The sequence below is a fragment of the Hylaeus anthracinus genome, unplaced genomic scaffold, assembly GCF_026225885.1.
Source record: "Hylaeus anthracinus isolate JK02 unplaced genomic scaffold, UHH_iyHylAnth1.0_haploid 0, whole genome shotgun sequence".
NCBI classification, from domain to species: domain Eukaryota; kingdom Metazoa; phylum Arthropoda; class Insecta; order Hymenoptera; family Colletidae; genus Hylaeus; species Hylaeus anthracinus.
The window spans coordinates 13,195,906-13,219,025 of NW_026533254.1; the positions used below are offsets into that span (position 1 = coordinate 13,195,906).

Consider the following 23,120-nt stretch of genomic DNA (forward strand, 5'->3'; position numbering starts at 1 on the left):
TGCTTTAATGATTGATAGTGTACTATATGTACATTCGTAAAGATAGTGTATTATATGTATATTACATATCTCAGAAATTGGTTCAATATGTGGCGATTAAAGATTACCTATAACTCGTCACTGCTAGAAGGTTTTGTGCTATGCGTCTTGCTACTTTTCACAGTCCTCTTATTAAAAAGGGAAAGACTTTTACACTTCGTTATTGAATCTTTCGGGATAAGGATGCTTTTATCTTTATTCTGTAATCAAGTCATTAGTCCTCAGTCCCGTCATAGTCCCGGTCGATCACCCATGGAGGTGCCTGGCTTTTATGAAGAGCCCGCTCGAGCATCCTGACCTTACTATAAAACTGTCGCATTTAACGAACCATTTACCTTAAAAAGGTTCTCTAAAGATGTTGTCACAACGTGACATATACATATGAATCAAGATGGAGAACATACAGAGGTTAACAGGAAGTTTCCATCGATGACCGACAGAGAGCGAATGAGATGATAATGAGTTGCGGGATCGCGACTTGAACCTTCGATTCCTAGCACGAGATGCTTGCCTGCTCCTCGGGGAGCCTCGCGGTGTAGAAACCGCTCAAGGAATGCGTGTACGTACACGTCACGCCCACTCATCGTTGCCGTCACGTACGTGGCTCTTCATCATGTAGGTAGATACGTGTCTCTACCTGCGTACGTAACCGAGGACGAGTGTATGTATACCTAGTAACACGGATTCGTGCCGTGTGAGACATATGAAACCTCGCATCTCCTTTTAAGCGGTACGTTTCTAGACTTAAATGTGTAGCCCGGACGAAACCCTAGATGTAAACATGGCCAAAACTCTCATTCACGAATTATCTTTGGATCCGAATTGTACATTTATTTTCTGTGATATTAGACAAAGATAATTTTAAATGAACGTCGTTGTAAACGCTGATCTCTATGCGATACAATTTATATATCAATATACAATAATGCAAATAAAATTACGGGATCTATGATACATCAGAATTTTCTTTCAACTAGAGACTCCTCCGCGATTTCGATGCTCGTTTCATCTAAAAACAACCTAGAAGTATTATTTTTAAATTATAAGTGTAGTCAAGGAGCGTTAATTATTATTTTCCAAGAAGGATCTTTCTCGTGGCACCGAAACTCTGTCCAGCCTGAGTAGCGCCCTTATTGGTACCGGCCTGCAAACCTATAAGACCTTCGCCAGCCCTTAATTGTTCCTCCGTGAAGTTTCGTTTGTTTTCCTCCGCTGGTTTAGGTCCTAGCCAAGGACCGCGCCATTCCGGATGTTTATACGTCTGCGAAGAAATATCGTTTTACTTTAGTCTTGCTACAGTTGCAAGAAATCGTATCTATTAAAAGACAATGATGTAACAAAAGCAATTTACAGTGCGACCGATGGCGAAAATCGTATTGGTCACTTGTGCTATGTTCTTCCTTTCCATAAGGTCGACGGCCTGGAAGAGGTCCACGTCAGGTACTCCGTATTTCACGCAGGCCTTCTGGAACCTGGAACAATGGACTCGATTAGCATAATCGCTTATATGAAGCAAAAAGAACTGCTTTCGTTTATATTGTGTAACTTGTTTTGTTGTGTTGATAAAATGAGGTCGGAGCAAAATATGTCGTGCATTTGTTATTTAAATGAAACTACCAAACTCTATCTAATTTTGGAGTCACAGAAAGTAGAACCCATTACTCTCTGTAAAGTACCCAACGGTAACAAAGTCAAAGGTTGGAATCCATGCAAAGCCGCCATTTTGTCGGCAGCGTTACACAGCCGCTTCGCGATCGAGAAACGTGAGGCAGGCCAGTGTTAACGAGCTCTCCGCCTATCAGGAACGCAGGAAGGAACGACAACCTCCACGTTGTTCCTACTTTCCGCTTAAAAAGGGAGTAACGCGGAGTGGCCGCGCTGCGCATCGTTCGCCCCACTACCCAGGAAAGCGCTCTTAAACATTGAAAACGCGCCAATTGGCGGCATGCGCACGCGACACCGTGGTCAGATGCAGAAAACATCGTGTATGATGCACTTTAGGCGGAGAAGGATCCGTTGGATTGCTTTGTACAACGCATGAATTCGACCAGTCTCTGTCTCGACACACTGGAACTGTACCATCAACGATTGCGTAACGTCGAGAGATTAACTCGTCTAATGGACACTGATTTCAGCGATCAAATATCCTGACATACCACTTTATCGCACGAAGGTAAACATATCAGAACTATAGCAACAAGCTACACTCTCATCTTTACCGAGTTGATTTACGTCTTGGACTGACAAATACGAAATAACGCATATCGAATATAAAAACGTGTAAACTGAACATTGAGTTGTTAATTCCTTTACTTTAATTTTTAATCCTCTTTAATAGAGGATTAACCACTATATCGCGGCTCGTGCCGATATGAACGTCGTGCAAGAAAGTAGCGTCACCATGATGCCCGTTCGAAGTTCACTGCGACGGTCCCGACCTCAGACTTTGTTGGTACTTATTTACCAGGATCGCATAGATAACAGGAAGAGAAGGAATGCGACAAATCCACGTGGTAAACGCTACACAGAGAAATCGTTGCTTTTAAAGCGGCGATTCGAGGTCAATAGTCGCACACGGTTTGATCTCTCGATTCCAACGAGAGTCGGTGACCAGTGGCCTCGACGTCGATAGCCTGCGAGTCGAAAGTCGCTCCGAAGCAAAACACTGTCGATTGCGTAAAGTCGACTGCGCAGCAGGAAAGCAGGAAATCGCAGCAAGCTCAACGGTACACAATCAACGAAAACTGGCGGGATTGCCTCCCTATAGAAGTTGGATAACCTGAATATGTTATCAAATTGTGACGTTATAATTGCACATAAAGTAATAAATAAATGAGTTAACGATGGGATATGGCAATATGGTTATTATCTCATGCAGGAAGGTGATGATTTGAGTTATTTTGACCTGAGTTTTATAGTTGTAAAAGTTTAGACTGTCCTAAGACCACTTGAAGGACCTCAAGAGAATAACAGAGGCCTTACTTTACTACTATCATCAATGGTTAGTACAGGGCAAATTATAACAACAGAGAGCTTCAGTCAATTTCACTTGTAACGATTCACTATACGTACTGATTGAGGTTGTCCATCATTTTATAATCCCCACCGGATGTGTTAATCTTGGTGATAAGACCAGGCTGCAACTTGTTCATGAGATTGCATAGCAACACCCCATCTCTTAAAGCATCCTCGTAACTCACGCCTGAAATACGCACAATTGTCAGGGCGGTTGAAATAAAATTGATAGCGCTAACAACAAGAACATATTTAGCGTTATCTCTACTACGAGCAGGCATGAACTGAGCTTGTACACGAAGTCTCGTTACATTCTACTGCTCACAGTATCAACAAGCAACTCGAGTCATCGAACGAATACATTTAATCTAGTGATCTCCTAATAAAATTCTTAGATCGTTATTTCCTCGTATTCATCCCACAACAATCGATCGCCTGCACATACCCGAAGGGAATCAACGAAAAAGCAGGGGTGGAATGGTTGGACAATGAAAAGAATGCCGGGGACCACAGTGGCATCAGGATAACAGAAAAAAACCAACCTTCCCTCCCCCGCAGGCGAACCGCGGGTTTTAAGTTCCGCGCGGAACGACATGCGCATTCGGCGACGGCCATCGATTTTCATTGTCGGCTGCGCGATTATCGGCTCTCGAATGAACGGAACCGAGACGTGTCTTTTTTTTTTTTTTTTTACCCCTCCGCATCCCACCTACCCGTCCTCCCTCTCGACAGTCGGAGATTGCCGCGAAATAATAACAGAGGCTGCGTGCACCAGCACTCATTCATAGCGCCCCATTATGCCAAGAGGCGCGCCAAGGGGGCATGGCATTTTTTGTCGTTCGAACGAAGGATCAGGAAAGACCGCCTCCGTCTTTCCGTTGCACGCTCTTTTTGCTCTTGAACCGGGTGTCTCGATCAGCGCCATCATTGTCTTGCCGTCGTCGTGGCGTGCGCGTCAACGCGGTCTCGTCGCCATTCGAAAGACACGGTGCATCTCGAGTTGCCAGGAGTCCAGCTTCCGACAAGAGCTTGCGCAATGGCGATGTTGTCAAGTGTGTTTCGTTATGCCAGCCCCCCCCCCCCCTCCACCCTCACCCCACAAACCGTAAGCCATTCGGTGACGTTTCGATGTATCGAACCTCTATCGACATGGCACGCTACCTAGCGACCGGCTTTGTAAATTATATCAATAGACGGGACGCGGGAGAAAGCGCTGCGGTCGACAAGCGCAACAGTTGGCGTTGCCGCTTTTTCCTCTGGCCCGTAAACAGTGGACTTGTCCGCTGACGTGTGGAAGAGTAAGCTCGAGGATCTGGCAGTATTTAGAAAACGTTTACAGCGATTTACGGCGTTTCGTTGGAGTCACTGTTAAAATGTTGTCGAATAGAAAGCAGTGACGATGTCAGACGATGTTTGTTTATTGCTTGGGAAATATAACTAGAGAGACCTGGATCCGAGAGACGTTTAAACGCTCGATGTTATCGTCGAGGAAGAGATTTTTTATCGTCAGAAACTACTAACTCATTCCTCGCATTGCGCGCCCCGACGTCGGACGGTATATTCCGGTCGCGCGATAATAGCTATGGTAATATATGCAACATCTATGAATATGAAAGTTGCAGAGTTACTAAGAAAACATACCGGGTTTCGAGTAGATCCACAGCTGCGCTCTCTATGTGTACATAAATTATAATACCGCACGCACTATGGAAATGCGCGTGGCTTCGTCAATGCGAGCATTTATAGCGACACGAATCGCTCTTCTCTTCTCTTTGGTCGCTCCATCGTAATAGCGTTTCGATTAAGAACTGCGAAGTATGATACCGAATAAGAATCTCGCCAATTTGTCGCAGTTTCCACGAGCAAATTGTGAGATTCTTTGAAACATTTTTGGACAAAACCGACGCGTGCTAACTGTTCAAAAGACTACTACCCTGATCCTGCAAGGACGACGTGTCACGTGGTTTTGCTGCAGAGGGGGCGCCACCGAACGCCTACCCCAAAATCTGTTCGCCTAGTATAAAACTGGTCGTGTGTTTGAATTTTCGATTGACGAGACTTCGACAGTCGATCGGTTTCATATACGTCGGCCTTCTCCGTTCGATTAGCTCGAATCTCAACTTTCGAGGAGTGAACTATAAGCACCGATCGATTCAACGTTAAAGCGAATGGAGTCGTCAGACGCTGTACAAATGTCGTCCTCTATTTAATATTTACTTGGACATTAGGGAAAATCTTCACTGTCCACTTCTAAGAAAAACAATAGAGACAAACAACGCTCAGATCACTACCGCGGGTATGACCCAACCGCTATCTCCAAAAATTAGAAACAAACTATCACGTAAAATATTTTCTTGTAATTTAACAAATTCCGAAGAAAATTCTTCGCGAATCGAATCTGACCTTTCGAGCGTAACGTGCATGGACTACGCGAATCAAACGAGTCGAGCAGACCTTCCGCTTTTCCACGATATCCAGGCAACAGCCGAGAGCGACAGCAGCATCCACCTCTGGATCAAACGCGGGTAGATGGAGTAAATAAGCGTGACATGCTGATGCATTCCTGGTAGCGTCGAAACACGATGAGATGTCGTAAACGCGAGAAGATGACAGAAAATCGATACATCGCCTTCCAGATTCAGCCCCGCGGTTCCTCGCGATTCCTTCCCTCGGTTTCTTTTCTGACCGAACAAAGGTGGTCACGTGATGCTGGCCTGATATTTTTCAGACGTTGCGTGTCTTATCGCTGTCTTCGTTTTGTTCCGATACGCGTCGAAAAAATATCGGGTGGCAACAACATGTATTGGCGGATCGACATTATTTCTACGCTTGATACTATCCTGTTATGTTGACACGTCATGGTCGTCATGTCTCGACAATTTGACGTGAAATCGATAAAACGCTATATGCACACCTTTCTTGTCGATTACGTCACGTGTATGTACATATTTTCATTATTTGTGCATGGAGACAAGTTGATGTCGAATCTATACGCAATGTTGGATTCCTGTTGGCTGGTTCTTGAGCCTGTCTTATATACACAGTTATAGCCAAGCGTTAGACTTATCTCGATGGATTATCTCTAACGCGATTGTTTCGATTGGCGAACAGAAACAAATTAAAAGTTACCGGAAGTTTCGATGGAATTGCATCTGTGAGAGGACAAAGAATGCTTCGATGAAAGACGTTCGCACGAGTAGAACGTGTAAAGAGGCAGTCTGCGCTTTGCAGAGTAAGCTTGCCTAGCCCGAGTATCGATTTAACGTCAGTTTCGCGTCATAAAGACGTCAAACACACGGTTTTCACCAGGACAACATCCCAGGGTTGAATTTACGACCAGAGGTGTGCAACAGGTCCCGCGGGAACGAGCGTACGCGCGCGCAGAGTTTACTTTCCCTTTCGTTCATATGCCGATAGCTCCGTAGCTTGCTTAGAAAAATTCTAACGTCGACTTGGAACACAAATAAAAAATGTGTATTGGTACTTGCATGTCAGCGTTGGCGTCTTTTAGAAACCTCTTGAAAGTAAATAGCTATTTTGTAGACGTTAGCTTTATGGTAAGGGTCAAAACGACCAAGGAGGCTGTTGACGAAAGCCAGGGTGGTCACTCGTCGAGTATTAATGACTCGGTCCCCTAACTATCGAGTGTCCCAGGCCTGTTTGTTTACGACAGGGCCATATGTCGGTTGACAAAGGAAGTTTCGATAGGAACCGACCCTTTGTCTCTTTGTCTAAAAGAATGACGACCACTAATAAGGACCTCTTTACAACATAAATGTGGAGAAAATGTTCTAAAAAGTGATGGAGAAAGTCTACGAATTTCTGCTCCCGCAGGATATAAAGTTTGGTTCCAACGATCGATCGGAGCAGGACACGCCTCCTGGTATACACCCCTAGATGAAATATATAACCGGAGGCAACCACTTGTTGCATTCGATCGTAAATCTACCCCGAGGCTGTAATCCTGGTAGGCTTGTCTCAGAATGACGTCATTGACGATCTTTTGACGAACAACTGACACCCGTTGACGTTCCATCGCGGCCTTTCGTCGAAACGTATCATCGAGACGCGACTTCTTTCCCAGAAAACGTTCTTATTTTCTGCCCGTACACGCCGAGGGATGTACCCACACGGAGAACAGCCCCTCGTCGGTGAAACGGCCATAAATTCATCTACTGGCCGTCGTTGCTACCCTAGTAACTGCGAGCTTTCGTGACGTCACGCAGAGTTACGTGACGAGCGTTTCGACGTTTCGACAGCTCGCGTCGTCCACGAAGACCCATCCAAACAGAACGAGATCTTATCTGGAAATGGACTTCCCTCTAAAACGAATCGATCCGTCGACGTTGACGTCAACGTGGCGGGCGAGCTATAAATCCCTCAAACGTCTGCTGGTGCCCTGGTGCTACCAAGCTACTTGTGCCACCGTGACGAACGGATGACTGACACTTCCCTCCCTCGAAATCCTTCGTTTTCGCCCGTTGAGCTTCAAAGTATTCCCCTCCACGAAAAGAAACGAGCCTGTTCGGAGTTGCCGACGCCATCGAAGCAACTTCTTCCTGGAGTCGACGGCATATAACGCGTGCCCTTCTCGTCACGAATATAATACTAACGCGAGAGGGTACGAGAAGTGTGGTTCGATTATTGTGCACGCCCCTTAACGTTCAATTCCCTCTAGGAAAGTTGAAGGGGATGCGAGAAGGCGGGAACAAGAAATGACACAATGCCAATGTTTGTGACTTGACTATCCAGGGTCTTGTATGCGGCCCTGATACATTGGCGTCCTTACGACGTAACATGATGAACAGATGACGCTAAATCAATACACGTCGTCGGCAGACAACTGATCCGTTCAACGTCGTTTAAACGAGACTCTAAGCACACGGAAGGGAAACGCGGAAATTCGAATCGAAGTGATCCAAGTATGCAAGGTTTACCTTCGACGCGTCGTTTAGAAACGTAGTGACATTTAAATACGAATTTCTAGGTAGGATATGTCATAGATTGGCCTGATATTCGACGTTTGAAGTGGCGGGTTGTTTTTGAGTCCTTTTACCAAAAAGGTAGAGGCTTTTTTAAGGCTTGGCAATCGACACATCTAGACCTGTCATAAACAGACAAGCCTGTATACAAGCCTGTGACAAGGCTCTATAGATAGAGGATCGAGTCATTATCCCTCATTGGGCAACCACTCGTGGAGGTGCTTGACTTATAATAGCTGACCCTGCCATAAAACACTCGCGCACAAAATTTCGACCAACTATATATCGTAACACCTATAAACAAATGAACCTATAACGGATTTTTCAAATCGAATAAATTCTCATGTTCACCTCGCCATTTAAATATTCAAGTTCGCTATAATACCTCCCCTTTCCCGAAGAATATTCGGAGTACGTAACCCGTAACGCGAGGGTCGTGTCCAGCATGCCTCGCGAGCTTCCAGGAACAGGCTAACATCCATAACCGAAAGATTCAGGAATTCTGGAATACGTCAAATTCCGCTCATGCTATCAGAACGACCGGTGGATGTTAGGGGCGAGCCGGGAGGAGAGTACGCGTACGATCGCGGTGGCAGTCGAACGCGGATAGTCCAAGTTCAATTTTAAACGAGTCAATAACATCAAAAGCTTCGAATACCCGGCTCGCATCATCACGTAGAGCCTCTGCGTACTAGGAGGTTAGGTGGAACCGACACTGCCCGCCCGAACGACAATTACGCTGTTGTGGATGAAATTATCCGGTAACTGTGCTAATTAGAAGACGCATCGATCGCTATTTGTGGACTTTCGCATTCCAGTGTTTACCTCCTGGAATCGATTAGTCGTGTTGGTTGTCCAGGAGCAATTCTCAATGATTGATAACAGACAAGACTATCGATAATTAATTTTGATATATCCAGTTGTTGTCCTGTTAATAGGCCTGTGATTTAAGAATTATCACAGATAAATGTGAATCTCCTCGGTGGAGAAGCATTACGATTCCCTCGTGATCGAAAAGAACTTTTCTCTCTGTTACGCGAGGCGATGCGCTTATGGCAGGTGCGCCTTGAATCCGCAACCACCAGGCTCGCACTTCGTCAAGGAAGCTTCTGCATAGAACAAACAACCCTCTCAGGGAATTCCGCGAAGGGGTTCGAGCGTGGATTAATTAAAACGCCAAGCGAGAATGGTGTCATCGTTTAGCCACCTTCGTCGCGCACTCCGTGCTATCAGGGCGGCAGCTTATCACAGAAGCATCGCGCGAAACCTAAAGTTTACGTTCAAATGTTTTTCCAATGCGAAGTCGCGGTGCGTTTACATTTATCGAAGGATTTCTTTTTCTTACTTTTCACGAGTCGAAATACGTGATACTTCGAATCGCGAAAAGGTGGAAAAGAGTGTAAACGAAGGAAAATAAGCGAATCTTATTCGTTTCTTCGTGCAAAACGAGGCTTGCGATCCGCATGTCCAACACGGCGATTGCGTCGACGCCTGGCGTATTTCACAAATCAGGGGTGCACGTTACACGTAGGGGTTGCTACCCACTTCCCGTTCAATAGGGTGACTCGAATGACGTAACAAAGCGCGCGTTTTAGTAGGAGAGCATCCGCGAACGGGGGATGAACCTACCCCTAGAAACCGCGGTCGTCGACTTCCTTTCGCGTCGAGCCCGTCCTCCATCGATCCCTAACTTTGGCCATTCCCCTCGAGATATACAATTTTATTTAATTTATCATAGATGCTGTCGTCTCGACAAATTTTCGAGTCTAGCAAAGGCTGCTATGCAAAGTGACAAACACAACTACGAGGTATGAGTGCGTCTAGAATGTCTGACGTCTTTAGACGACGTATTTTAAAAATGCTCTTGTTAAACTTTCCCACTCGCACGTGAAAGGATATCTCGACAACTGACCTAGCTAACAAGCTTAACCTTTGCAACGTCACGCGGCCTGACATTCATACCCGGGAATTATAGAACTCCAGTAAGCCTATTCCGCGCATATTCCGCGGGTCTCGAACGGGGGTGGTGATATTGACACGCTTTTCAAACCGCACCACCTCCGAAGAACAGGAGTCCATGCATGGACGCGTGTATATCAAGGGAGTGGTATCATCGATAAAGTTCAATCAAGCGTGCGGACGGATTCTTCCTCCAGAGCACGCCAGACACTGATAGAACTTCGAGTATGGTTACGATAAGCACGGCATTGTGAATTCGGCGAATTCTAGTCTCGATAACAAACTTCAAGTAACGAGTATAAAATAAACAGCTTTCGATCTGAGTACTACTTCAATCAAAATTACAATCTACATAGATTTCAGATGATTTTGTAATTTTGTGATATCGTTATTACCTGATGGAAACTTTTGTCCAACCACTGTCTCGATCCATTGCTGGGCTTCAGCCTCCTGGCTTGCTTCACGCTTGCCAGCAACCTGTAAAATGAGCATTAAAAAGTCATTACAAGTTGAAATATCGCAGCTATTAAACGCGCCGAAATTGAGTTCGGAAATATTTTTAATGCGTTCGATTTAACTGAGCCGATTATTTGTTACTTTTCCACGCTAGTTTTATTGTATTCGTTCGCTAACTTATATCCAACTCTACCATTTGATTTATTATTATTTTTCTAACACACAAGTGTGTTAATACATTCCTTTTCGTAATTAATGTGGCCAACGTCTTTCGAGATGGATATTGTACCATCTATCTAGATTTAAAGCCACTCGAAATAACTCGTTTTTAAGTTGCACGCGTTCCCTCCACGCACGTGTCCGAATATCCATGAAATTTATTTTTAAGCCAAGGTGGACGAGACCTTCGATAAATGATGTGGTCCATGCAAATGTTATACGTCATTGATCTCAATAAATTTAATACATAATAATCGACTGAAAAAGAATTTATTTTTGTGGTAAGGAAAATCAGTTTCCGCAGAAACTTTCAAAAATTGCCGTAGCCGATGGTATTTCACATCGTCATGGCGGGGTATTGGTAAAAGTTTTCAACTAGCAATAATCGCACCTCGGTAGAACCTCATTGGTTACGATATCGCCACTGCGCAAAGCTAACGAGAGAATGTTTCCGAGCCCTACTAGTAACGGGCGCCGTCATCTTTCTCCTGCGAGAAACTCATCGTCGCCGTGTCCACGTGGCGGCGGAGCGCGGAACTAACGAAGCGTTTGGAACACGGACGCATCATCCAGTTTGTCAAATCGCATGGAATTAAATCAACGATTTCGCATTAACATTGAATGAAATGTAATCGAAATGGAAAACTATACAAGTGTAAACAATCTCGAGAATAAAATTCTATCGAAAATATATACAGCGAGACTATTCTATCGTTGCTTCTTTCTTACTATAAAAGACGGCTTCTCAGGTATCTCGAAACTTGTATCGTTGACTGTAAACAGTGTATTTGCAATTGAATGCAAGTAAAGATCGGTTAAGTATTTGCTGGAAATGTATCGTCGCAGGAGAACACGAGAAGAAGAGGTGCACTTTAAATACGCGTGATACCTCGCGATGGTGATTTACTTTATTCTTTCCCTCTTACATTGTCAAATAAACGATCCTCCCACGAGTTGCTTTTGACAAGAAATGGAATTATGCGTGCTATGTATCGGGCTAGAAATTGCTTGGATGACGTCTTTGATACGATTTCAATTATATAACAAAAGTTCAAGCAAATAGCGAGTAATCGTTCCAGACGATTTCGTTGTTACGATAAACTTGGAAACAGCGTCGATTGACGGAATCTAAACTCGGCGGTGGTCTCACCCTTCGAAGTGGCCAGAATCCAGAAATTACGACGCCTTGCTTATCGGCGTTTTCATCTGGCGTATGTCCACGGACCGGTTAACCATCCATTCTTGCAAAACACACCCACTTGTTCGAACTTTTCCACGTAGTTGGATTTCCCGTCCCTATTCGCGACGTTGGATCTCGCGACGGACGACAAATGGTCGTAAACAGCGATACACCGGGTCCCCAAATCGTCTGTTTAGATCAAACCTATTTCCGTCACTTTGCGGCCGAACGTTTTACGTCGATGAGAAACGTCGAACTTTCGTGAAAGACGGTTGTAACTATTTAGCGGTGAGCTCAAGACGGACCGAATAACTTAGAATCTATGACGTCGGATCAGAGACGTTTTAAACATTGCTCGATACCAGCTCTCGGGAATCTTAATTGGCTCTTATGCTCTTGATGGCCCTCGAATCCTATAAAACCTAAGCTGCCTCGAGGGATATCGTCGACTTGAAATATCCCAGTAAAGCTGGAAAATGTATGCAACTTTAAAAATAAACGACGGATACTTTATAGATGTCCACGGTATCCGATGTCGGATGATATCGATCGAGGCAACGGGATATCGCGAAAACTTTGATCTGCCAATACTTCCCGATACCGAATTTATACAATTTCTTTGAAATTTGTCAAGGTGTCTGCACCTCTTTAAAAAGAGGAGCAGAGAGACTGGTTATCAAATATGCAACACTTTGACTTCGTGTCTTGTAAATAGGGCTACAGTGTCAAGATCTGGTTACAGGGGGCGGGGGTGTGGGAATACCCGGTGGGCAGACTGCCAAAAATCACTCGTTCCTGAATGTCGGCGGAAAGGATACGGCGGAGGGGAGACCGGCATATAGCGTCGCGACGCACGACGTCCGACTTAGTCTCTAGTCAGCGTCATCGTTCAAAAGTCGGAAGTCCTCCAAGTCTGTGATCAACCGGGAGACCAGCGAAAGAGAAAAGGGGAAAAACCATGCCGGTACGTCTATCATCGTCAACGACCATAATCACCGTTGGATTCGGTGTTCGTTCAAACGGGGCTATGGTGATCGACGACGGATACAAATTGCCGATATCGTGGTTAAATTTTAACGATTCGAGAAACGACAAATGAGCCTCTAACAGCTGGTACATTAATAATTTTCTATCGCATCGTCACCAAATCGTGGTTATTCGTAGAATCCTAATTACGTTGGACCTTGGGCTATTTCGTTCTGGCGATTTTCCCAAGATATTGGGATTAATCTTGACACGGAGGAAACACACAAAGTTTCAAAAGAAAAACAATAAGGTTTCGGTAGTAGCGCCTATTGGTGTCGGATTCGAGGCAGACTCTTACAACAAATGACGCGAAGACGTACAATATTCCTGTCTGAATAACAATTCTTTATACCTAGTAATTTCTGCTTTAACGCGTTCGCTACTAATCAGTTAAAACTCCACAGAAGACTCTGAAGATACTGTAACATGTAATACCAAATACATTGATTTAACACTGCTTCTTAAAATTCAGCTCAAAGACAAAAACTAAAGTTCTGGCTGAAGTCTCTCTTCCCGAGAGACTCGTACGTGGTAGCGAGCACGTTCACCAAACCTTTCTCGACACATGTTGGTTGTTCGATGGATTCGTAACCATCTGTTTTTAGTTCCACCAGTGAACGTGTTCGAATTGTTGACGGGCTAGGAATCTTAAATTCTGTAACGGCGATTTGTATCGGTGATCGACTCTTGACGCGCACCTCCACCCTCGCCTAAAGTATTTATACCCCACGATAAATAGCCTTACGTAATATCTATGTTTGCCGATGGTTTCAAACAGAATCGCAAATCGGAAAATCGTGGTCGAATCGTAGTTACCGTGCCTGCTCGTTAAATGCATATTTTACCAGTATTTCAGCATTTTTATTTTGTAGATTAATTTTATAGATGGAAAGTTTAATTACATGCAACGCGGTTTAAACATAGCCTGCTGGTGGCAGATACAATCTAAAAGAGCGTGACGGGAAAATAATAGAACATGTACACTACAGTAACGAACATAATGACCAAAACGATGGCAATATAGTACAGAAGAAATACGATGTAAGAATAGCCGCCAGAAATGTATATCATTCTTCAACGGGGGAATTTCGCATTTCGTTCGTCGAAAGTTTTCCACGTGCCAATTAATTAGTCTAAGAACAAATACTCTTCTATATGATTTTCTAAAATTCCGTAGTATCTGGACGTCGAACTATTTCGAAAATAATTGTACGCGTTGCTAATGCAAAAGAAAAATTTGTTTAAACTGGAAAATACCTTTCGAGTATCGAGAAGCGATCGTCGAACGGATGTCCAGCTAATTGGGGACGTAACCCACGCCGCGCGAGAGAATGTCATTCATGTGCACGAAGATCTAACGGCGCCTCTTTGGCCACAGATGCTCGACTTGATCGATTTAACGTTAAATTTAGTGAATCGTTGCACCACGTGCCGCGTTCGTTAAACGTCCTCGGGAGAGACGGGTACACCGGGTTCGAATCAGCGAGAATCGCCGTTCCTCTTGAGAATGGGGCTTAAAATACACCTCGAGAGAGAGTTCGACGAGGAACACGTTGCTTCCGAACGCTTGACACTTCCCAGACAAGCTGGAGATTTCTGCGGTTAAAAATCTACTCAAATCATCTTTTCTTCCAGCATTTTATTTCATGTTTCAAAAAAAAACTACTGGCTTAGTTCATACTAACCAAGTCAGTTTCTTGGCTATCCCGAATCTTGTTAATCGAACAGGAAACGCTCTCGTTCGATTCCCAACCGAGACGTTACGCGGTACAGGGTTAAGAACAGTTTCGCGAATGATCGAAGCTGATTTCGCTCTAAATACCTATCTATCGCGAACAGCGGGGTGCCAGATTTCATTTACGTCGGTTGACCGATTGTTGGCATCGTAAACCAGCGTAAAACCAGTTAACAATATTGTTTACGTTAAACGAGAAGGGAATCGCGCCCGCGACATCTTCTCGTCCATCGGACCCAGCCAGAAACGTCAAAGACACGACCACCGTGAAATTCGTTTAAAAAGCATTCGACTACGAGTAGCGTGCGATTAGTCGAACCCCCCGAGATAATCGAAAACACGGTTCTGCGACGGTAATAGCCCCGAAAGGGAAGGCACCGAAGTAAAATCATTGTCAGGCTGCCAGCAGTGTAATTTCGTCCTATGAACGATTTTACTAGAAATGAGTGAAACCCCCGCGGGGTTCACACGGCACGGAAACAGGTGGCCAGCGAGCTGAACTTCGCCGTTTCTTGCCAGTTTTAATAAAAGCTGACGAATCGGCCGGCGTATTTTATTTTCGACGTACGTTTTACGCCCTGGTAACGCAACACCGCGATCTATTTCCGTTTTCCGTCCCCACCCTTTGGACCGCACTTTTTAAATCCACGAAAATTAGATCAATCCGAGGTTTCGCTGTTCCGAAAGTACAGTGGAAACTTCTGACGCTACTTTTCTTTTAACGAATAAACTAAGGTTTGCCAACAACGAGTTTACGGTACCAAAAGTACCAAAAGTGGCCATCTCGCGGCGAATACAAGAAATTGAAATGTTTACGCTTCTTAAATCGAATTAGGCTAAGGAAACTTTACAGATCGACCATGGATACTTCGCTAAAACCATCTCGTATACATCGACGAGCCATTGATCGCCTGTTCCAATTTTAGAACGCTTAACGAAGGGCGAACGTTTCGCTTCCAGGCTCGCAACAAGGAACAAGAGACGGAGGTGTTGGCCTGGATCGAGGCTGTTTTGGGCGAGAAGCTTCCGCCAGGGAACTACGAGGATATTCTGAAGGATGGCGTTGTCCTGTGCAAGCTCATCAATAAACTAGCGCCAGGATCGGTGAAGAAAATTCAAGCCAAGGGAACCAACTTCCAACTCATGGAGAACGTTCAAAGGTGGGCGTTGTTATTGTTATCTTCTTCACTTTTTTAACCATTATATATGTGACTTGGTTCTCTAATACTCCGATAGAATATACTTAGAATATCCTTGATTATCTGATTATCGATGGATAACAAACCGATATGATTCTTTTCGAGCAGATTCCAAGCCGCCATTAAGGACTACGGCGTTCCACAAGAAGAGATCTTCCAAACGGCCGATCTCTTCGAGAGACGCAACATCCCACAAGTTACGCTTTGTCTGTACGCCCTTGGAAGGATTGTAAGTATACGAAAACTAACTCGAGAGGTGTAAGTAACTAAAATATTACAATTTCCTATTCAGACGCAGAAACACCCCGAGTACACTGGACCGAGGCTAGGACCAAAGATGGCGGATGAAAACAAACGAACGTTCACCGAGGAACAACTCCGCGCCAGCGAGGGCCAGGTCAATTTGCAAATGGGATACAACAAAGGCGCGAGTCAATCCGGTCACGGTGGATTTGGCAACACTCGACACATGTAAACATGATTTCTCTGATGCGCACGTGTTGCTATCGATCGATATATAGGTGTAGAAATTCTTTTACTACTCGCTACCTATGTGTCTACAAATGCCACAAGACATGACCAAATAGAATCGAGATGTTCTCATCGGAGCCCAATGATCGTTTCAATGGACATTTAGGAAAATGTAATTTAGGATTGCTGAAAGAAAGAAGAACGCCTAAATTTGTTAAATTGATTTTGTTATAGTATTCTGCGTGAACGTAAATGCGATATCCTGGCAAAACGCGATGTTAATCGACCGACGCAACGTTTACACAATACACATTATTTATTCCTACATTACACGTCACACGGTATTCATCGAAGATGAGTATTATTTCATTCAAATAATACACTCGCCACATTACTCGAAACAACACGACTTATACACACACGTACATTTACATACACACATATACAAAGACATTTTACACTCTCTTTTAGTCGTAAACGTTAACATCGCGAAAAACGAAAGGATTTGTTCGGAGTGAACAGGATCACGCAATTACGACACGCTTATCGTGGGACCTTGTGTCTTGCATGAGAATAATTTCATCGTATACGTATTTAAAGTATTCAATTGTTTACTCGTAATTTGCTAATAATATGTAAACGAAAAAAAAAAAAAATAAAGAGGCAGTGCTGCTATTTTTTATTACATGTATCATTCTAACTCTAATTTAATTGCTGAATTGGTGAACGATTTCATTGCGTTCTAGTAAAGGAACTAAGAACACAATCGAAAATGATTTGCTAGTCAGGAAAATTTTGGCTAAAGTAACACGAAGAGGACTCTGGAAGGGTTTGATGACCATCTGGTTATTGTAGCGATGTCTAGGACAAAAGAAACACGAGTAACGATCATAGAGATACTATGGCGACTTGGCGAGCGTCAAAACGTTGCGGCACAAATAGTGTAAACTGTTTCTAAGATAGCGGCTTTGGTGTAAGCCGAAAAGTTCGAGGAATCGCACGTGTGTCGTTCGCCAAAGTCTAAAAAGGCGGCAGATGCGCGAAGAGAATCTGTTGTAATAGAAATAATAATACTATGTTGCTATGAAAGATATACAAGACCGATCTTTCTGGGTCAACGAAAGGAACTTATTTAAAATAAGTTTGAAGTATATTTTCTGTACAATGTCACAGAAACAAGGGCGAAGAAAGATACTGCGATGATTGAAGATTCCTGTGTCGCAAAACTAGGCAATATGCCAACTTCTTCGAGCATTATTATGCGTTTCTTTTCGCGGTCAGTGTAGCAACAAAAATGATGAAGAAATCAAAATTTTGAGCTGACAACAAATTCTCGCCAGTTATTTCCAACGGTCGTTCCAGTTCGTTTGAATTTCTCTCTCGCTCGCGGAGGCCTCGGGCGCACCCTCAACTTGGCCGAGTTAATTTTGTCGCGGCAGTCAAAAATAACGTCGGCTTGTTTGTAAATAAACGCTGCTGCGAGAACCCGTGCTGTCATCGCGACGGAAATTGTTCAGGTATCCCTCTCGTTTTTATCGTATACGAGCTGAACGCGTTCGTGCTTCAAAATTTCTATTTCTACTTTCGTCTATCAACGCGTTAAAAAACTTGGACCGCCAAGGATTCATATTTCGTTAAAAAGAAACATCTCGCGGCCAACTTTTCGATTAACTTTTTGAAATTCCCTGGAAGCTGTGAAATTCGTTGATTTAGAAAAGAAAAACTAGACTGAAAATGGAACGACCTTCGTGCGAACGATAGTATTCGTTGCGATCCCACGTGTATATCAAAATTAGTTTACCAGTGCATTCGATGACTCACGATTTATAACCTGTCCAGAATTAGAGCACTTTAATGCAAACTTGTAAAAATATACCGGAGATGTACGTCGTGAGTCACATGTTCGAAATAGATGGGCTTCTCAGCGTGTCAAAGAAGAGAAATTTCTCCCTTGCCATATACTGTTCGCGAAATTCTCAACGTTTCTACAATTTTCCGGCTTTTCTCGACTCGAAATTTCAGACTACGACGCGTTTGTCACGAATTCCTGCTGGAATCACAATTTCCGACCGCATATTTTGCTACCCTAACCTCTCCAGACACGACAATAACATAAACGACTAAAACGGGATAATTCGTACACATGTGTTGTGTACACACGCATACTTCTGGAAATATGCAATCTTCATTGGTAATACGTTGTATTCAATCCTAACATGTTCTACGTTATACAAAAGAAACGAGCTCTTAAACAAAACCCGCGTCTAAATTCTAAATCGGCAAAACTTAGCTGCAATAAACGTTCTCGTATGCAACTTTACAATTCACGATTATTTTGTCACAAATTCAACACGAACCGAATACGTATTTTTCCACGAGTAAATTTGGCTATCGGTAACACGAATTTCGCTCTTCCAAAGTTATTAGAATATCGCTATAGACTCGACTTCAAAATCGATGTGTACTTTCGCCGTGGGATCTCGATCTATAAACTGCATTTTGAAGGTTATGTGTACATACGTATCGGTAAGAGTGATGTTGTTTGTATCATCCGCAATTTTATGGCGCTAAAATGCATTAACTGTACGAACGGATAGGTAAGAAACCGATAGATAAGATTCCTCTGACACTTCTTACCTGCCACAGAGGACGTCCAGGCATGATGAATGCGGTTTGTAGTCGTTCTTTTGCAATTAACGAAGCGTTGGGTAGCCGTCAAATCGGCAGAGCTTAATCCACTCAAGCACAAAAAGTGTGCGCTTCGGTGCTCGTGCTGCGTATATATGCGTGACAGGTACGCGTTCGTGTTGGTGAACGTGGAGGCGCTTCTATATATGGACCACTTACTCACCACCTACCCTTCTTTACACGTGACCACCTCCACCGATAGTTTTTAGAAGCTGTTCTTAATCGTTTGACCGTTTACTTTTTTTTTTTTTTTTAAAGCGTCACTATCGATAACTCGAGGTTGAGAACGACACCTTAGTCAAACTTTGCCACTGCTGCACTATTGCAACGTATTATTTTGCTTATTCTACGTGTTCATCGTATCTATACACGAAAAAAAGAAACAAAATTTTTATAAATTGATGATACCTAATTGGTAGGTGTCTACACCTACCGCAAAAATACCGAACTAAACGTGTTTACACTATCACGAATACTAATTTGCAATACAGAAGAGGTATAGAATTGATATCTAATGTAATATTATGCATGGATAAGGATTAGAGTAGATAATAGACTTATCACTTTACGAGAGTTGGTGTCACAAAAACTGAAATACCGATTCCGTACAATTCAAAAGTTTTAGGGTGACCTCATCGATTACGAACGGTACTTCTGAGAACTATATTCAACTAAATTACCCGAAATCGACAAAGTTCAAAACGTAGAAAATTTGTCCTCTTGCGTGGTGCCGTTTTTTGTATTGTCAATTTCTTACAAACACAACCGTTAAGTATATACAAGTGGTGTAACGCATTTGTTACTTCTTTTTGTCACTTTTTGGAAGAACCCGCGCAACAGTGGTTCACTATTTACATACCGGTATCAGTATACGCGCTGGTAGTTGGGAAGCCCTGCCATAGTACATATAAGTGGAACCAAGAGTGGGGACTCCTTACGCAGCTCCTTCCCTTGCGGCGTCTCGACAGAGAAAGGGGTACGTTAGCTAGAGTAGAGCAAGGCGAGGCACTGCGCCGTTGTACAACGCGCATCCTGAAACGACGGAGTGGGGACAGGGAGAGAACGTTTGGAGGGGATGGATCCACCATGATCCACCATCGTGACGGTCGCACATTTAGCACGCTTTTCATGCATGACTTTTTTTATGCCAAAAGAATCGTTTCCTGATAGATTTTACCACGTATCTTAAAATAATTTCCTATAATAACATGTATTTATGATGTCCTTGGGGCAAACTGAGATTTCAACTGGTAGCGTGGCCGAGCGGTCTAAGGCGCTGGTTTAAGGCACCAGTCTCTTCGGAGGCGTGGGTTCGAATCCCACCGCTGCCATTTAATTTTTGCATATGTTTACAATGATGTAACGATAACGCATGCGTTTCTGGATTGTGTTCTCACAGAAGCACAGAACCTTCGCGTTCCGTGGCACGCAATTAACGAAAGAAGGCGGTAGTACCGATCCTTGAAGGCCCAGGGTCACCGGGCCCTCGCGAACATATTTTTAAAACTATTACAACACTGTAATCTCCCCTTAAAAATATGTTCACAAGGTACCGGCTAGGTGACACGGTCCTGAGCCTCGAACCACCTCGAACTGCTCGTCGACTGCGCGCGGGACACCGTAAGGGGAAAGCGCTGGGCGTAGTCTACCAAAAAACAGCTGAAAAGTGCAATTCTTGCCGAGCACTTATCTAGACAAATAGTCTTTGTATCGACGAACAAGTTTTTAACTGGTTGAAAGACATCAGGAAGAAAGTTACACGTGAGAGCGTGTATAAATATAATTCTATGCTCCTACGATTGGATGGAATCCTGTTGCTATTGTTATCATCGGGGGCTAGCCGTTCTTGACCATTTCAGTTAACAAGGTCGATTATTGAACAATCATTTGATTATAAAGGGGAAGCAGTGGCGAGAAATAATAATAAACATACTTGCTCCAAAAAAGTACAGCGAAAGTATGCTCTTCAATTATGTGTTAGCCTGATCCATGTTTCATTCTGAAGATGCCACCACGAGCCACACCCTGTTAGTACACATCGGTATCAATACTCAAGCAATACTTTATTGCAATAATTCATAGTGCAAGATCACAGTAATTGAAAAACAAAGAAATAATCATTAAATAATATTCAAAAATATATATGTATGAGACACATGCCTCGAACTACAAAGCCTAAGTCGCAACTTGTAAATAAAGAATGGAAAAGAATTAACGTATGTATAATTGTAAGAATACGTAAGAAAATATACAAAAAGAAATTTACAAATCTATACAATTGTATTGATCATTTTCAGTAGTCCTTATGAAAAACATAATTTAAAATTTGCTTAATATATTTAAATATGTATAATGTTTAGGCTTTTAGAAATATTTTATGTATAGAAAATCTATTGTAAGTCATATTAGACATACAAATGATTAATAATTGGCGACCGATCCTCAAGAAGACTCCGTGGCGCAACGGTAGCGCGTCTGACTCCAGATCAGAAGGTTGCGTGTTCAAATCACGTCGGGGTCAATAATTTATTTTTGCAAGACCTTTGTATATTCTTAATGATAACTATTCCCTATCTCTCTATTATAAGAAAGTTTGTAAAATTTTCATTTTAGTCATCCAGATACATAGACGTAGCATACTGTACAGTAAAGATGACATAACTTTCTTTTCTTCCCAGCATTACATTACGTCTTTCTTTTCCTACCTGCCTACTCTTACGAGTCTATTTCTATTTTATCACAATGCTGTATTAACGAAAATAGTCTGTGGAGTAAGCCACAAACAGTAATAAAACGAAGATTCGAAGATGTCATTTGAAAAAAGGTTAAATAGAATGGAATGTACAGAAGATGGAAGACCCGGTGGCCGCAGGATAAAAATGCGGCAAAGATTATGCTGGCTAATACCAATGCACACGAAATGCAATTCCATGAAGATAGACCTTTAAATTGAGGGCCAATAACAAACAGAAAAGAAGCAGCAGAGGCACCAACTAGCGACGAGGAGCAGAAGTACTATAAGAGAAATAAAAAGGAAAGGAAGGAGGCCCGTCTAAACGAGAAAACGGTCACTACCATCACTACTGGCATTGCAGAAAGAAGAAAAGAAATCGCAACGATGCGTCATTGCAAATTTCGAAGAAAAGAAGCTCTGGACAAAAAATAAAATTAGAAAAGTGAAAGAGAAGAAAAAGAGAATGATAATGATGTGGAAGAAAGAGAAAATAAGACGCGATATAAGGTAAGCGATTACATAACCTATAACCGACACGTGGGGGCACGAGATGATACTCGAGAGATAAAGGATAAAAAAACTGAAAATGAAGGCTCAATACAGATGAAAATAATACTGTAAATAATGATTAACAGTATCAAGATATAAAAAAAATTAAGTATTTAAAATAATGAGTAAAGTTGGAAAAAAGGATTTAAGTACAAAGAAACCAGTTTGTTTTTGAAAGTAAAAACAATACACATAAGTGCTTTACATGTAGAAATTTCCACGGGTAATGTTTTGGTAAACTGTGTTGCACCCAGTGTGGCAGAAAGCACACGTTGATGAACTACAGATGCATTATGGCCCATCTGAAGATTTTCAGGTTTCAGAAAACCTATCGTACAGGAAAGCTAGAGAAATAGCCAAGGTAAAACTACAAATACCATTTCATACAAAAAAAAAGAAGTACTAAAGAAAAAATAAATAGAAGCAAACAACAGAAAACATGTTCCCTGGAGGGAGCTCCCAATGTCTTCGCATTTTCTTCCTCTTTTTCCAAAATTATCTGTGCCAATCTTTATTATCTTCTACAATATTTGTTGCTGTTGATCTTATTTAGAATTTATTACCTATTATTTTTCCTATGTATGATGTGAGGGTTATTGATCTTAATATTTTTTTGCCAGGCTTGTCTAACAGGGAAGAGTGTCCACGTTCTTATTTTGTTACTGTGTATTTATATTCACTAATCTTATATCTGTTTCATTACTTACTAGCTTTCTCAAGCTAAACACTTTTAATAATGGCTGACTTTTGACTACCTTACGCTTCAACCTCTCTGTTCTTTTTTAACGATGTTTATCTTCTCTTCAACAAGAAGATTGACTTTATTTGACATTCCATAGGTAGTTTTTTAGTGGTCGACTCCCTCGTC

General features: G+C 42.8%; 2 protein-coding genes and 3 non-coding genes across 5 annotated transcripts; 3 read left to right on the plus strand and 2 right to left on the minus strand.

Moving 5' to 3' along the window:
- Positions 1-844: 844 nt before the first annotated feature.
- LOC128891356 (muscle-specific protein 20-like) lies at positions 845-19,167 on the minus strand. Its single transcript, XM_054150798.1, has 5 exons — positions 18,919-19,167; positions 10,391-10,472; positions 3,112-3,241; positions 1,391-1,511; positions 845-1,300 (listed from the first exon to the last, which is right to left on the minus strand). Exons 1-5 carry the CDS (start codon positions 18,940-18,942, stop codon positions 1,109-1,111), a joined length of 549 nt encoding a protein of 182 aa, XP_054006773.1. The 5' UTR covers positions 18,943-19,167; the 3' UTR covers positions 845-1,108.
- Positions 10,966-11,106, minus strand: LOC128896426 (U4 spliceosomal RNA). The gene has a single exon (XR_008461987.1). It is a non-coding gene; the product is annotated as a U4 spliceosomal RNA (small nuclear RNA).
- LOC128891382 (myophilin) lies at positions 12,712-16,966 on the plus strand. Its single transcript, XM_054150834.1, has 4 exons — positions 12,712-12,814; positions 15,572-15,771; positions 15,919-16,039; positions 16,103-16,966. Exons 1-4 carry the CDS (start codon positions 12,809-12,811, stop codon positions 16,283-16,285), a joined length of 510 nt encoding a protein of 169 aa, XP_054006809.1. The 5' UTR covers positions 12,712-12,808; the 3' UTR covers positions 16,286-16,966.
- Positions 19,168-20,218: 1,051 nt separating the features above from the next.
- Trnal-aag (transfer RNA leucine (anticodon AAG)) lies at positions 20,219-20,300 on the plus strand. Its single transcript has one exon. It is a non-coding gene; the product is annotated as a tRNA-Leu (tRNA).
- Positions 20,301-21,418: 1,118 nt separating this feature from the next.
- Positions 21,419-21,490, plus strand: Trnaw-cca (transfer RNA tryptophan (anticodon CCA)). Its single transcript has one exon. It is a non-coding gene; the product is annotated as a tRNA-Trp (tRNA).
- Positions 21,491-23,120: the final 1,630 nt, after the last annotated feature.

Bases quoted from the DNA above. Each gene is read 5' to 3' on its own strand.
- LOC128891382 (XM_054150834.1), top strand. The intron at 15,772-15,918 runs GTGGGCGTTGTT...CTTTTCGAGCAG, and splicing joins CTCATGGAGAACGTTCAAAG to ATTCCAAGCCGCCATTAAGG. The intron at 16,040-16,102 runs GTAAGTATACGA...TTTCCTATTCAG, and splicing joins TGTACGCCCTTGGAAGGATT to ACGCAGAAACACCCCGAGTA.
- LOC128891356 (XM_054150798.1), bottom strand. From the start codon at position 18,942: ATGCCTGGACGTCCTCTGTGGCAG. The intron at 10,473-18,918 runs GTAAGAAGTGTC...CTCATTTTACAG, and splicing joins CTGGACGTCCTCTGTGGCAG to GTTGCTGGCAAGCGTGAAGC. The intron at 3,242-10,390 runs GTAATAACGATA...TGCGTATTTCAG, and splicing joins TGGACAAAAGTTTCCATCAG to GCGTGAGTTACGAGGATGCT.